Source organism: Myotis brandtii, unplaced genomic scaffold, assembly GCF_000412655.1.
Source record: "Myotis brandtii unplaced genomic scaffold, ASM41265v1 scaffold179, whole genome shotgun sequence".
Lineage (NCBI taxonomy): Eukaryota > Metazoa > Chordata > Mammalia > Chiroptera > Vespertilionidae > Myotis > Myotis brandtii.
This window is the reverse complement of record NW_005356635.1, coordinates 1712734-1727051: the sequence shown is the minus strand read 5'-3', so window position 1 is coordinate 1727051 and position 14318 is coordinate 1712734. Positions and strand designations below refer to the sequence as shown.

Below are 14318 nucleotides of genomic sequence, written 5' to 3'. Positions count from 1 at the left end.
GCAGCCTGCAACCCCCCACAGGCAGGTCTGGGGCTGCCAGATGCTCCAGGCAGGGGGCTGGAGGGGGTTCACAAAGGCTTGCCCTCCAGGGAGATGACAGCACTGCCCCCCAGCTTCTCTGCCAGAGTGCAGCGGTCCTTGACCTCCTCGTAGCAGTTTGCTTGTAATTCATGCTTGATCCCCGTAAGCTTCTTCTTGATGGCATCCTTGGAGCTGGCATAGATCATTTTCTTCTTAAGAGGAGCAGACTCAGGAGCCCAGAAGATAAACACCAGGTCCTCCTTCTTGCTCTCCTTGGTCTCATAGGTTGCGTACAGGGCATAGTCTTTGTCCGGCAGCATCTTGAGGAAGGTGGTATAGGGGTCGTCTACTGTCTGGCCCACATCACCTACCAGGATCTCCTTGCCCTCTTTCAGAATGATGTTCTTCTTGTCTTCACTCAGGCAGAAGAGCACCGCCTTCTTGTGCTTCTTCACCTCCTCTGGTGTTGAGGACTTACGTACCTTCATGTCATTGAACACTTTGATGACTCCATCAGAGACAGCCACACCAGAGGCTTCGGCCCCGCCGCGGCGTGAACCACAAGCTGCTCCATGAGGGGTGGGCACGCACGCACCCCTATTTATTTATTTATATTTTAGCATTACAAGTAATTTTCATTAAGTTTTTATTATTATTTATTTATTTATTGTCTAAAGTTTCACATATGGCTTCTTTTTCCCTGCTTGACCACCCCTCAACCCCCAGCCGTTCCTACCCCGGGCAAGTCCCCACCACCCCAGTGTCTGTGTCCATTGGTTATGCTAATATGCATGCATACAAGTTTTTTGGTTGCTCTCTAACTTCCCCTCTCCTGCCATTTGTCTCTGGATCTATTCTTGTTCATCAAATTACTAGTATGTTGATCATTATATCCCACATATGAGTGAGATCATGTGATATTTATCCTTCTCCAACTGACTTATTTCACTTAGCATAATGCTCTCCAGTTCCATCCATGCTGTTACAAATGGTAAAAGTTCCGTCTACTATTGGAAAAGGAGACTAGAGAGTAGATAGGTCTGAGTTGGTGATTGAAATTAATTAGGCTATTAGTAGAAGAGGAGAACAAGCGAGGGGAGGAAAAACCGAAGCAAAAAAATTAACAAACTATAAACAAACAACAACAAGACAGAAAGAAATAAAAAGGGAAAAAAAGGATGAAAAAATTTGGCTAGTGAAGAAAGAGAAGAGAGAAGTGTGCATGGACTTGGAGCAGGGGAGAGGAAATTATATATATATGAGTAAGATCAATTTTTAACAGGGAGTAAAAAGAAAGGATATAGAAAAACTAAGGCAGTAACAGGGTAAGAGAAACAGGATGGAAAAGGGGGAAAGTGAAGAAGACAGTGTTGGCATAAAGGAAAAATTGAGATAGAGTAAAATAATGCTAAGGGAAAAACAAAAATAGAATGTAGAACACTAATCCCAAAATAAAATCAAATAAATAAAAATAAAATTAAATAAAACTTTAAAAAAGGTAAAATAATAGTAGTAATAGTAACACTTAAAAATAAAAATATAATAATAAAAAAGTAAAATCAAGTGAGAAGAAAATTTTAGTTTCTTAAGTAAAAGATAAAAAAGTAAAGTAGTGAAGTTCATTCACTTCCGCTACTGTTCTGCCTGGCACATCTGTTTCCTGTCAGGTAGTCAGCATAGTGTTGAAATTCCCTGAGATCCACCACTCCTCTGTGTCATGAGCCACAACCTTGTTTTCAAGCAGGTGGGATCTCTCTGCTCACTTTGTTTCTCTGCCTGCTTTCAGTTGTGTTTACACAAGAGTCAATTTCTGAAACAACCACTGGGTGGCAGTGTTTCTGTATTAATTTCCCGGACTAAATGGCCCTTCTACCCAGTGTTTAGATTCTTCTTTCCGTGCCGCACTTAATTCTGGGTTGGAGGGATGACTGATCCCCAGTTTCCACAAAAACAACTTTCCCCTGCAGTCTTGGTGAGTGTTTATTATTAGAAGATCCTATGTACTGGACTTAGCAAGCAAAAGCAAGGAGGTAAAAAAAGAAAAAAAAAAAAGACAAAGGAACCACGCCACCTTGCATCTTTCTCCTCCCAGCACTGTGTGGCCATTATAGAACTTTAGGCTGCCTTTCTGGGCACAGTTTCCCACGACTGTGGGCTTATATCTTAGAGTCCCCTTCTGCCAGCAGCCCTGTGGACCACCTTCCACATTTGAGGACTACACTGAACTCAAGGGCTGCAGATTTGGTAGAGTGCAGTCTCCCTCTGAGACTCTAGTCCCCGCTGAGTGCCTTTCTCCCTCCAGCCTGCTTCCCAGATCTCACCTTTCTCTAGGAGATATCTGACCTTTCCATCCATGGATTGCTTCACCAGCTGTGTTTAATTCACCAATTCTGGGTGAATGTTGTTTGATTCAGCTGTTCCTTCTATCTGCTCTGTGAGAAGGCGCAGGGCCTGCCTGTGTACTCGGTGCCGCTTTGTCTCACCCTGGACAAACTTTTTAGGCACCAGCGGCCAGGGAGACTGGAGTCTTGGTTGTCGTGGGTTTGCAGCTGAGGCAGCTGGTCCCTGGGTGATGTGGTTGTAGGGGCCCGGGAGGTCTCCCAGGTCTCCCAGGTTGAAGGTAAGGCTGGGCTTCTGATCACAGCCAGTCTCCCCTTCAAGATGGCATGGTCTCTGCTGCCATCAGTTTCTTGATGTTGATTTTGTATCCTGCTACTTTGCTGAATTCATTTATTAAGTCTAGCAGTTTCCTGGTGGAGTCTTTAGTGTTTTCTATGTACTATATCATGTCATCTGTGAATAAAGAGAGGTTTACTTCTTCCTTTCCAATTTGGATGCTTTTTATCTCTTCCTGTTCTCTGATTGCTGTAGCTAGGACTTCCAGTACTATGTTGAGTAAGAGTGGTGAAAGCGGACATCCTTGTCTTGTTCCTGTGCTTAAGGGAAAGCTTTTATTATTATTTTTTTTCATTATTTTTTTTATATTTTATTGATTTTTTACAGAGAGGAAATGAGAGGGATTTAAGCTTTTAGTTGTTGACCATTGAGTATTATGTTGGCTGTAGGTTTGATATATATGGTCTTTATTATGTTGAGTTGTGATCCCTCTATTCCAACTTTACTGCAAATTTTTTTCAAAAAAGGGTGCTGGATTTTGTCAAATTCTTTTTATGTATCTATTGATATGATCATACGGTTTTTATCTTTCAATTTGTTTATGTGATGTATCATATTTATTGATTTGTGAATATTGTATGAGCCTTGCATCCCTGAAATAAATCCCACTTGATCATGGTGTAAGATCTTTTTAATATATTGTTGGATCCAATTTGCTAATATTTTGTTCAGGATTTTAGGATCTGTGTTCATCAGGGATATTGGCCTGTAATTTTCTTTCTTTGTAGTGTCTTTATCTGGCTTTGGTATTGGGATAATGCTGTCTTTATAAAAAGAGCTTGGAAGTGTTTCTTCCTCTTGGATTTTTTTTTGAATATTTTGAGAAAGATAGGTGTTAGTTCTTCTTTGAATGTTTGGCAAAATTTTCCTGTAAATCTGTCTGGTACAGGACTTTGGTTTGCTGGAAGTTGTTAAATTACTTCTTTAATTTAATCAGTTGTTATCACCCTACTCAGGTTTTCTGATTCTTCCTGATTGAGTTTGGGAAGATTGCATGTTTCTAAGAATTTGTCTGTTTCATCTAGGTTGTCCAGTTTGTTGACATATATTAGTAGTTCTTCCTAGTATTTGCTTACAATCATTTGTATTTCTATGTTGTCCATTGTTATATTGCCTCTTTCATTTCTGATTTTATTTATTTGGGTCCTCTCTCTTTGTTTCTTGATGAGCCAGGTTAGTGGTTCATCCTCTTGTTTAACTTTTCAGAGATCAAGCTCTTTGATTCATTGATATTTTATAGTGATTTTTATTCTCTATGTCACTTATTTCTGCTCTGATTTTTATTTCCTTCCTTCTATTCCTCTGGGCTTTTATTGCTATTTTCTTTCTAATTCATTTAGTTGTAGGGTTAGTTTATTAGTGCTTTTTCTTGTTTCTTCAGGTAGACCTGTAATGCTACAAACTTCCTTCTCAGCCTCCTTTCACTGTGTCCCATAGGTTGTGCCTGGTTGTGTGTTCATTTTCATTTGTTTCCAGAAAGTTTTTAATTTCTTGCTTGATTGCATTGTTAACCCATTCATTGTTTAGCAACATGCTATTTAGCCTTCATGTGTCTTTTAGGTTTTTTTAATTGTAATTTATTTCTAACTTCTAAGCATTGTAATCTCAGAAGATGCTTGGTATTTTATCAATCTTCTTGAATTTGTATAGACTTGTTTTGTGTACTATCATGTGGTCTACCTTTGAGAATGTTCCATGTGAGCTTGAGAAGAATGTATATTCTGTTGCTTTGGGGTGAAATCTATAACAATAAAAGGCCAGGCATCACAATCAGAATGACCAATCAACCAGTCGCTATAAGGTGCATTGATCACCTCTCGGTCCCTCCCCCAAGCCCGCAGGCTCCCATCACTGGATGGCCAACAAGGAACCATGGGAACCAGGCTGGGTGGCAGCGGAGTGGGTCTGGGGACTGGACTCACGGGGCAGTGGCAGCGTCACAAAGGGTCACAGGGCGGCAGCAGCATCACGGAGCATTCCGGGGTGTCCCGGGGCAGCAGCAACGTCGCAAAGCATCCCGGGCGGCAGCAGCGTTGCGGAGTGGTGGACATGGCTCTGATCACAGGCTAGGCCTAGGGACCCTACCCACGCATGATTTCATGCACTGGGCCTCTAGTATTATATAAATATCAGTTAGATTCATCTGATCTAGTGTTTCCTTTAGAGTCACTGTTTCCTTGGCATTTTTTGTCTGGAAGGTCTATCGAGTGATGTCAGTGGGGTGTTAAAATCCCCTACTATGACTGTATTGCTGTCAATCTCTCCCTTAAAGTCCATCAGGAGATTTTTTAATGAACTTGGGTATGCCTCTATAGGGTGCATATATGTTTACAAGGGTTATATTTTCTTGTTGAATCATTCCCTTTAGTATTATGTAGTGGCCTTCTTTGTCTTTTATTATGTCTTCTTTGTCTCTTTGTCTCTTTGTTTTGAAGTCTATTTTGTCTGATATGAGCATTGCTACCCCAGATTTTTTCCCTTTCCATTTGCATGGAATATATTTTACATCCCTTAGCTCTCAGTCTGTGTGTATCTTTTGTTCTGAGCTGGGTCTCTTGTAGACAGTAAAAATATGGGTAATGTTTTCTTATCCATTCAGTCACCCTTTGTCTTTTAATTGGAGCATTGAATCCATTTACACTAAGGTTGTTCTTGATAGGTACTTATTTATTGCCATTGTTATTTTCTTTATGCTTATGATCCTCTCTTCTTTCCTTAAGCAGTCCTTTTAACATTTCTTGCATTGCTGGTAATGTACTCCTTTAACTTGTTTTGTCATCTGGAAAGCTTTCTATTTCAACATTGATTTCAAATGATAGTCTGGCTGGATACAGTAGTCTTGGATTTAGGTCCTTGCTTTTCATTACTTTGATTACTTCATGCCACTCCCATCTGGCCTGAAGTGTTTCTACTGAGAAGTCAGTTGACATTCTAATGGGAACTCCTTTGTAGGTAATTTTCTGTCTGTCTCTTGCTGTCTGTCTTTCTCTTTAACGTTTGCTATTTCATTATAATGTGTCTAGGTGTGGGTCCATTTGGGTTCATCTTGATTGGGACTCTCTGTGCCTCCTTAATTTGTGTGACATTTTCCTTCACCAGGTTGGGGAAGTTTTCTGTCATTATTTTTTAAAGTGGGTTTTCTGTGCCTTTCTCACTTTCTTCTCCTTCTGGTATTGCTGTAATTTGAATGTTTTTACATTTCATGTTGTCCCAGAGCTCCTTTAAGCTATCTTCCCATTTTCTAATTCTTTTTTCTATTTGCTGCTATAATTGGGTATTTATTTCTATTGTGTCTTCCAAATCGCTGGTTCTATCCACTGCTTCATCTAAAGTACTTTTAAGGCCTTTCAGTGTGTTCATGATGTCAGATATATCATTCTTCATTTCTGTCTGGTTCTTTTTCATGGCCTCTATTTCCTTTTTCATGCTGTTGTAATTATCACTGATTTCCTTTAGCATGTTTATAACCATTGCTTGAACTCTAGGTCTGATTGGTTCATTGCTTCCATTTCATTTAGTTCTTTTTTTGTAGATTCCTTCTTTTCTCTCATTTGGGGTATTTTTTTCTTTGTCCCCCCCCCCCATTTTAGCTATCCCTTTGTTTTTGCTTCTATGTATTAGATAGAACTATTATGCCTCCCAGTTTTGTGGGCTGGCTTTATGTAGAAAGTGTCATGAGGCATATAGTGGTGGACTCTCTTTGTTCACCTGAGCTGAACGTTCTAGGGCGGCCCATTGTACGCATTATTTTGGCTCTCCTATTGTAATTGGAACTTTATTGTTGATGTCCCGTTTGTGAGAGGGATCTCCCATCTGACTTGCTGCCAGTGAGGTTCAACCCCAACATCGTTGTGACAGCTGTTATACAGGTGCTGACAATCAGAACAAGACACATCAGGACCAAATCAAAATACCATGAAAATCAAGCTACTCAATGCAATAACAACAGGAAAGACTAATAAGGAAAAAGAAGAGAAAGCAAAGCAAAGAAAAAATAAAAAGAATACTAAAAGACACATGATCAAAGACTTAGAGGGGATATAAAGAAAAAGGGAGAAAAAAGGAGATGAAAAAAATGGCTATATTGGAGCAAGGAGGAAGCTAAAAGAACCAAGATGGGAGGAAAAAAGAACAGGAAACAGAAAATAAGTGAAATAATAATAATGAATTTAAAATGTAGTGATAATGGATATAAGATATGAGTAGAAAAAGTAAAATGGAAAGAAAAACAAGAAAAAAGAGAAAAATCAAATAAAATAAGGAAAATTAATAATAACAATAAGAATAGCACAAGTACAATAGAATCAAAGGGAAGAGAGAAATTAGAGATATTCAAGATAAAAAAGAAAAAAAGTAAAGAAAAAACAAAAACAAAATCCACTCACATACACACAGACAAAAAAACAAAATCACTCACACTCACTCACTGAAAAACCTTTGGATCTGCTACTTTTGGAGCTCACTGCATTTTGCTTTGATGTTGTTGAATCTGGCCCCTTAGTGCATCTATCCTGGGCCCCCTGGAAGCTTTTCTGGTGTAGGTCAATGTGAGTTACTGTCCCTCTTTGGCCCTGAGCCACCTGATTGAGGTTCGAGGGGTTGAAGCCCCTAGTGGTCCAGTGGGAGGGGACTCCTTAGCATGGAAGCTGTGTCTGCCTCAAGTCTCCTGCCTTCATTGTTCCTGTTCTAAGCTGGGCTCCGCAGGGGTACCCTGGTCTTAGTCATATGGTTTGATCAGACTCTTTTTGGCAGTGGTGCCAGTGGCTTATACGAAAGGGGGGGGGGCAGGCGTGTCCTCTCCTTTTAATGCCCCAGCTCTGGTTTGCTGGCACCTCTTCTCTGTCACCTGCAGGGGCACAGATTTCCCACCCCAGGGTGTTTCCCCTTGCCTCAGATCATTGCAGGTTGGGTCAGAAGCAGCTGTTTTGCCTGCTTGAAAGAGGGGACCTCCCCTGCATTCCAGGTGGGCAGGCTGACCTCCTTCCTGGTTCTACTGTCCAGTCCCCTTTCTGCTCACCTGCACGACTTCCTACAAGAAATAGAATGCCCCCCAGATTCAATGTAAGTGTGTCCTTCAGACCCCTCTAATGTAGGCTGACCCTGAGCTCCACTGCGTGGTCCTTCCCAGTTTTCAGAGGAGCTTCCCAGGCTTCAGGATGGCAGGCACTAGTGCTACTCTATCCAGGGACTTCAGCCCCAGGCTTCCACTGCTGCACTCCGCAGTCTCCACAATAAGTGCCTTCAGGGCCTCCTCTCCCAGGCCCAGGCCCTCCCATCTCACCTACAGATCTGCAGCCTCTTCAGTCTCCTCAGGTCTTCAGTTTAATAGATCCAGGTCAGGGGAGGCTACATCAACCTGCAGGCCTTCAACACAGTTCCTCTCCCCCGAGCCCTGGTGATGGAGCCAAGCAGCTGGGCTCTAGGGTGGCAGTGGTTGAGTACATGGCAGGGGCAAGAGCTCTGCCAGGTCAGTGGTGGTCACACGGCAGTGGTACAGTGTCAAGGCTGGGTGCATGCCAGGCGCACAGAGGCCCTGCCAGTATCTGTTGCAGGCTTGCGGGTCTCGGTTGTGACCTCTGTGGGCACACAGGGACTGGGGCAGGAGAATCCAGATGGTGGTGAGGCTTGACGCCTAGCTGCTGCACTTCCCAAAGCCTCCTCCCAAGGAGGACCTTGTAAAGCTTTCAAAGTGGTGTGTTCTTCAAGCTGGAGCTATGCCCAGGGAGTGACTGTGGTGGTAGCAGAGGCTCCTTGTGCCCATAGCATGGGGTCCTGAAGCCATTAGCTGCTGACATGTGGGATCCGGCTGCTGTTCCATTAGGTGCAGGGCCAGGAGTTGTCTGTGGCAGGTGTGCTCGGGCTCTCTCTGCTGTTGCTACTGTTTGCTTAAGTGCGTGGACCAAGGATTGTGTCCTTGGGGTGCTCAAGGGCGCCCATTGGGTCGGGACAGGGCTTCCTGTGGGTTCAGGTCCTGCCTATGGCTAGTCTGGGTGGTGGTGAGGTTGGGTGCCTAGTTGCTGCTGCTCCGCAGCCTCCTCCCAAGGAGGACCTTGTAAACCCTTCAAGATGGCATGGTCTCCAAGACAGAACCCAGCCTGGGGAGTGTCTGTGGTGGTAGCAGGGGCTCTTTGGCCAGAAGAGTCCGAATGCCCACCCCCAAAGCTAAACACACACTTGCTCTGTCCACATACTTGTCCTCTCACTCCCTCACTTACACTCTCTTCCTCACTTCAGTCCTGCCAGCAGCCATGTTCCGAACTATTGCAAGAGTTTGACATGAAGAAGTTCACAGTAAAGTGCCTATTTAGAAGAACCATGGCATATTCACTCATTCATACATCCATGAGAACTAGGAAGGTATTAAAGAGGCAGATTATTGGATTTTAGAGCAGAAAATATACAAAGGGTTATGGGAATTCAGAGGAAAGAGTTCAAACTTCTGGTTTCAGGAAGTGGTGGGAAGTCAGTCATTTGGAAGTGACATTTGAATTGGATCTAGAAGGAAGGAAAGTTTGATTTATATTATGAACTTTGATGGGGGAAAGGACATTCCAGGAGATCAGATTCATGAACAAAATATCAGAGATGGAAAAGCATGGAGTGTTTATGAGAAACAATGAGCATTTTAATTTTAATGCAACAGAAGACACGTGGAGGAAAACAGGCTCAGGTGAGAGTATGAAAAGCCTTGAATGTCAGACATTTGAATTCAGACTTTGATTTATTAGTATAGCAAATGGGGAAGCACCAAAGATTTCAAATAAGAGCATATATAACTATTATTACTCTAGAAAGATATATATATGGCAACAACAGGTAGTATATTTAACGTTTTCTATGTTTTTCTTCTATCTTTCCTCTTTTCTAAAAAACACAATCTTATCTAATAAAAGAGAAACATGCAAATTGACCGTACCTTCGCTACACTCACAAGCCATGCCCACCAGCTAATCAGATGACTATATGCAAATTAACCCAACCAAGATGGCGGCCGGCAGCTACAGAGCTGGAGCATGCAGGAGGCTTGGTTGCCTCGGTGATGGAGGAAGCCAAGCTTCCTGCCTGCCCTGGCCGGCTGTGGCCTCCGCTAAAGGCAACAAAGTTTCAATTATAGAAGCTAAATAAATCCCAGATACCTGCTTCCAGCCAGCCTTCACTGGGAGCTTGGGTGGCTGGGGGCTGTGGCCAACCTGCAAACAGCTATCAGCCCCTCACCGAGGCTGGCCAAGCACCCCAGCAGGACCCCCCTCCATGAAGGGGGTGTGGCCAGCTTGAAAATGGCCCTCAGCCCCTCACCCAGGCTGGCCAGGCAACCCAGCAGGACCCCCACCTTGATCCGGGACACTTTTCAGGGCAAACCAGCCGGCCCCCACCCATGCACCAGGCCTCTATCCTATATAATAAAAGGATAATATGAAAATTGACCCTAACAGCAGAGCAACTGGGAATCACTGGTCACTATGACACACACTGACCACCAGGGGGCAGACGCTCAATGCAGGAGCTGCACCCTGGTGGTCAGTGCGCTCCCACAGGGGGAGCTCTGCTCAGCCACAAGCCAGGCTGATGGCTGCCAGTACAGTGGTGGTGGCGGGAGCCTCTCCCGCCTCCTCAGCAGTGCTAAGGATGTCCGACTGCAGCTTAGGCCTGCTTCCCGCTGGCAAGTGGACATCCCCCGAGGGCTCCTGGGCTGCCAGAGGGATGTCTGACTGCCAGCTTAGGCCCAATCCCCCAGGGAGTGGGTGAACATCCCCTGAGGGGTCCCAACTGTGAGAGGGCACAGGCCGGGCCATGGGACCCCCCCGAGTGCACAAAGTTTTGTGCACCGGGCCTCTAGTCCTATATAATAAAAGCCTAATATGCAAATTTCCCCCCTCAGGCGGTCGTTCAACCAGGAGTTTAACCAGGAGACTGGGAATTTGACTGCTTGCTGTGACATGCGCAACACAGAACATGGTGGGTGTTGGCAACCTCTCCCCAGCTACCTGGGGACAGGGCTGATGGGAACAGAGGTGCGGTGAGAATGTGGGGTGTCCACCGAGCTCGCTCTCATTCCCTGTGCTACCCTCCCCCAGGACACCAGGGCTGGTGTGCTGGGGAAGCCCTCATGCTCTGGTGCCGGGTGCCCGCAAGGAGCCCGCCCAACACCTGCATGGCATCTTCTGGGTGAGCCAGGCCGCAGCCGCCAGGACCTCAGGGGTTGGGCTCCCCGTGGTTTCACACAGGAGCTAGCCAATCTGTGAGGCCAGCCGGGAGAGAGCACGCTGCCCGCCCGGCTTCCTTGTGGCGCTGCTGGGCAGCCCAGAGGCCCATGCTGCGCCCCGGCCTATGGCGTCTGGCCGTGCTCATCACATCTTCACATGGGGACTCAGGTACCATGACTCAGGTGGAGGGACCCAGGTGCTCCCTAAGGCCCAGAGGTCAGCTGGGATCTGCCCTTTCATGCCAGATGCTCATGCTTTGATCGCCAGCTAGGCCTAGAGACCGCACCCATGCTTGAATTTTGTGCATTGGGACTCTAGTATGAAAATAGATAGTTACTTAGGAGCCTTATCAAACTGAGTGTTTCTTGGAGAATTCTGATCTCATTAAATTAAATTAAAGTAAAGTAATCTTAGTACATTTTTCTTTCATTATTTACCTATATGCTTAGAAACTAAGTCATTTCTTAATTCCCTGTTTATCAGTTCTTAATCTAGCACCTCGTTGGAAGCGTCTCTATAATATGATGCCAAGATTTATGGTAACACTTCCAGTGTAAAGACATGGAAACCTGCAATGGATAAAGAGTAAGAGAGGATAGGAAGGACATAATGGACTATCTGAAATTTTAGCAAGCATGAAAGGTAATCTTGCTCTCCTCTAAGGAGGCAGCTCAACCATTGTAGATCTGAAGGTACTTGTCTATGAGTCATGTACATAAGTGATAGAACTAATGTGTAACCTCAGGTATGTGTTACTTTAAAGTAATTTAAAATCTTTACTACTTCTTGATATTGGACGAAGCAAGGATTTACCAGTTATAGCAGAATATACCAGATATTACAGAAAGACCAAGATCTAATTACCTGTTCTAACATCTAGGGTACTCCTAATTGTGTAGACTGATTCTAAGGTAAATATTTAGCATCTTGCTTACTTTGATTACTTAAGATCACATAAACTGTAGAATGGATAGTATATTATAGTATCCTGTGAAAATTTTGGTTAGTAGGTAACTTTTTTCATTCTTGGTTCTCATTATTTACTTCTCTTTCCCTGTAGTAAAGTCTAGTAATAATGGGAACACAAAAGTAGTAAGGAAAAAGTTGAGAAGTATATATCCTACTTTCCAGAATGATCTGTGGTCAGGGTAATGGAAGTAACAAGAAGATCTCAGATTAGAGGAAGGGAGTGGCTTCTCAAGAAAATAGGTCAAAAGGCAAATATTAGGGACATGAGAGGGAAGAGTAGGAGTTTTCTGGGAATTGAACTGAGAAGAGGAGATTAGATAATCAAATATGTTGGATAAAGTTCTCCAGGTTTTTGTGTGTGTTTTTTTTTTATCTCCCTTCAAATTTTATTAAAGTACTAGAGGCCTGGTGCATGAAAATTTATGCACTGGAAGTGGGGGGCTGTCCCTCAGCCTGGCCTGCCCCTTCTCACAGTCCTGCCTCTTCTTGCCTGATCACCCCTAACTGCCCTCCCCTGCCAGCCTGATTTAGCTCCCAACTGCCCTCCTCTGCTGGCCAATTTGGTTCTGATGGTTCGATTTCTATGCCAGTCAGTGTCTAAAGCTCCGCCTCCTAGGTAATCATTGGCTCCTCACAGTTGACCCAGATTTGGTTCTGATTGTTTGGTTTCTCTGTCAGTCAGCATCCCTGGGCCCATCAATGGGGCCTGATCAGAAAGGCGATGTTGATCAGCAGCCCTGGTGGAGGCCTGGAGAGAAATGGAGGCATGGCTGCTGGAGAGAAAGAGAGAAGCAAGTGCTGATCAACAGCTGCCACAGAGGCTATGGATCAGACCCTGCTTCTCTCTTCAGGCCTCTCTCCGGACCTGATTTGCAGCCCCCTCAGCAGTCAGTGCTGGGTTGCCATGGCAACCCAGCACAGACTGCAGGACTGACTTTGGGTTGGTCAAGCTTCCGGTGACAGACCCAGGGTTTTTATATATTAGGAAGGGTGGCAGGAGAAGATTTGACTTTGGGTGATGGTTACTCAGTGCAATATACAGATCTTGTAACAGAAACACACACCTGAAACCTATATAATCATGTTGACCAATATCACCTTAATAAATTTAATAAAATAAAATATGTTTTTATTGATTTTAGATAGAGGAAGGGAGAGGGAGAGAGAGACAGAGAAACATAAATTAGTTACCTCCCAAATCTGCAACCTGGGTATGTGCCCTGAGACTGGGAATTGAACCTATGACTTTTGGATGTATGGGATGATGCTGTAACCAATTCAGCCACACTGATCAGGGCAAGCATGTGTTCTTTTTTTTTAAATTTAAGAGCTCTTTATAAACATTGAGTTTATATAAGTCCTTTGTCAGATGTTTGTATTACTTAATTTATAGCTTGTCCTTTCATTTCTAAATAGCTTTTATTAAAGAACAGTTTTATTTTTAACGAAGTCAATATACCCACATACATAAAGATTTTATTGTAGTTTTGCTTGTAGTCTATAACAAATCTTTGCCTTTTCAAAGCTTTCAAAGATTTCTGACTTTTTTGGATTTATTATTTATTTATTTATTTATTTATTTATTTATTTATTTGTTTGTTTATTTATTTATTTAAATTCTCACCTGAGGACATGCTTACTGATTTGAGAGAGAGAAACAGATGTGAGAGAAAAGCATGGATTGGTTGCCTCTTATCCACACCCCAACTGGGGATTAATGGGAAACCTAGGCATGTGACCTGACCAAGAATTGGACCCACATCATTTGGTGTACAGGATGATGCTCCAACCAACTGAGCCACACCAGCCAGGGCCTAGTAAGGCATTTTTTTTAAATATATTTTTTATTGATTAAGCTATTACATATGTGTCCTTATCCCCATGTTACCCCCACACCCTCCACACAATCATGCCCTCACCCCCCTGTTGTCTGTGTTCTTAAATAATACACCATTCTTCCCAGCCTACCAAGGTCCCAAAATTTCTTGGTTTTAGTATATGAAATGGAGAAAGACATAAGAATAGATAACCTATTTTTATTCTTTTCTGTCAGGTAACATAGGCACTCCATGGATATAAGGCAATAATGTTTAAAAAAGGTAACATATTTATAAGAAGACTCATGAAATGTAATTTTACTTTTAATCATATATGCAAGAAAAGGAAAAGCTTTAAATCCTTATTTAAAAATGGAGCTATATTTTATGTCATTTGAGGATCATTTCCTTTTAATGAAAACATAAAAAGATTTTATGGCTTATTGTAGACAACTGGTACAAAAGGAAAACATCTCAGTCCTCACAGAGCATTTGCTATAATGTACCATTTATCTTGAACCCAAAGGTGTAGACACTGAGCTAAAAATATACTAAGGGTTTAACCTCATCACATCTTAGACATCATCTTGGGTACCTTATGCAATGTGATCTATGTATACTGAGAGTTAAG

The 14318-nt window shown here is 43.2% G+C and overlaps 1 protein-coding gene across 1 annotated transcript; it reads right to left on the bottom strand.

The window, feature by feature from the left end:
- Positions 1 to 6: 6 nt before the first annotated feature.
- LOC102256765 (cofilin-1) lies at positions 7 to 567 on the bottom strand. The gene has a single exon (XM_005863448.2). It carries the CDS (start codon positions 507 to 509, stop codon positions 69 to 71), a length of 441 nt encoding a protein of 146 aa, XP_005863510.1. The 5' UTR covers positions 510 to 567; the 3' UTR covers positions 7 to 68.
- Positions 568 to 14318: the final 13751 nt, after the last annotated feature.

Bases quoted from the DNA above. Each gene is read 5' to 3' on its own strand.
- LOC102256765 (XM_005863448.2), bottom strand. From the start codon at position 509: ATGAAGGTACGTAAGTCCTCAACACCAGAGGAGGTGAAGAAGCACAAG.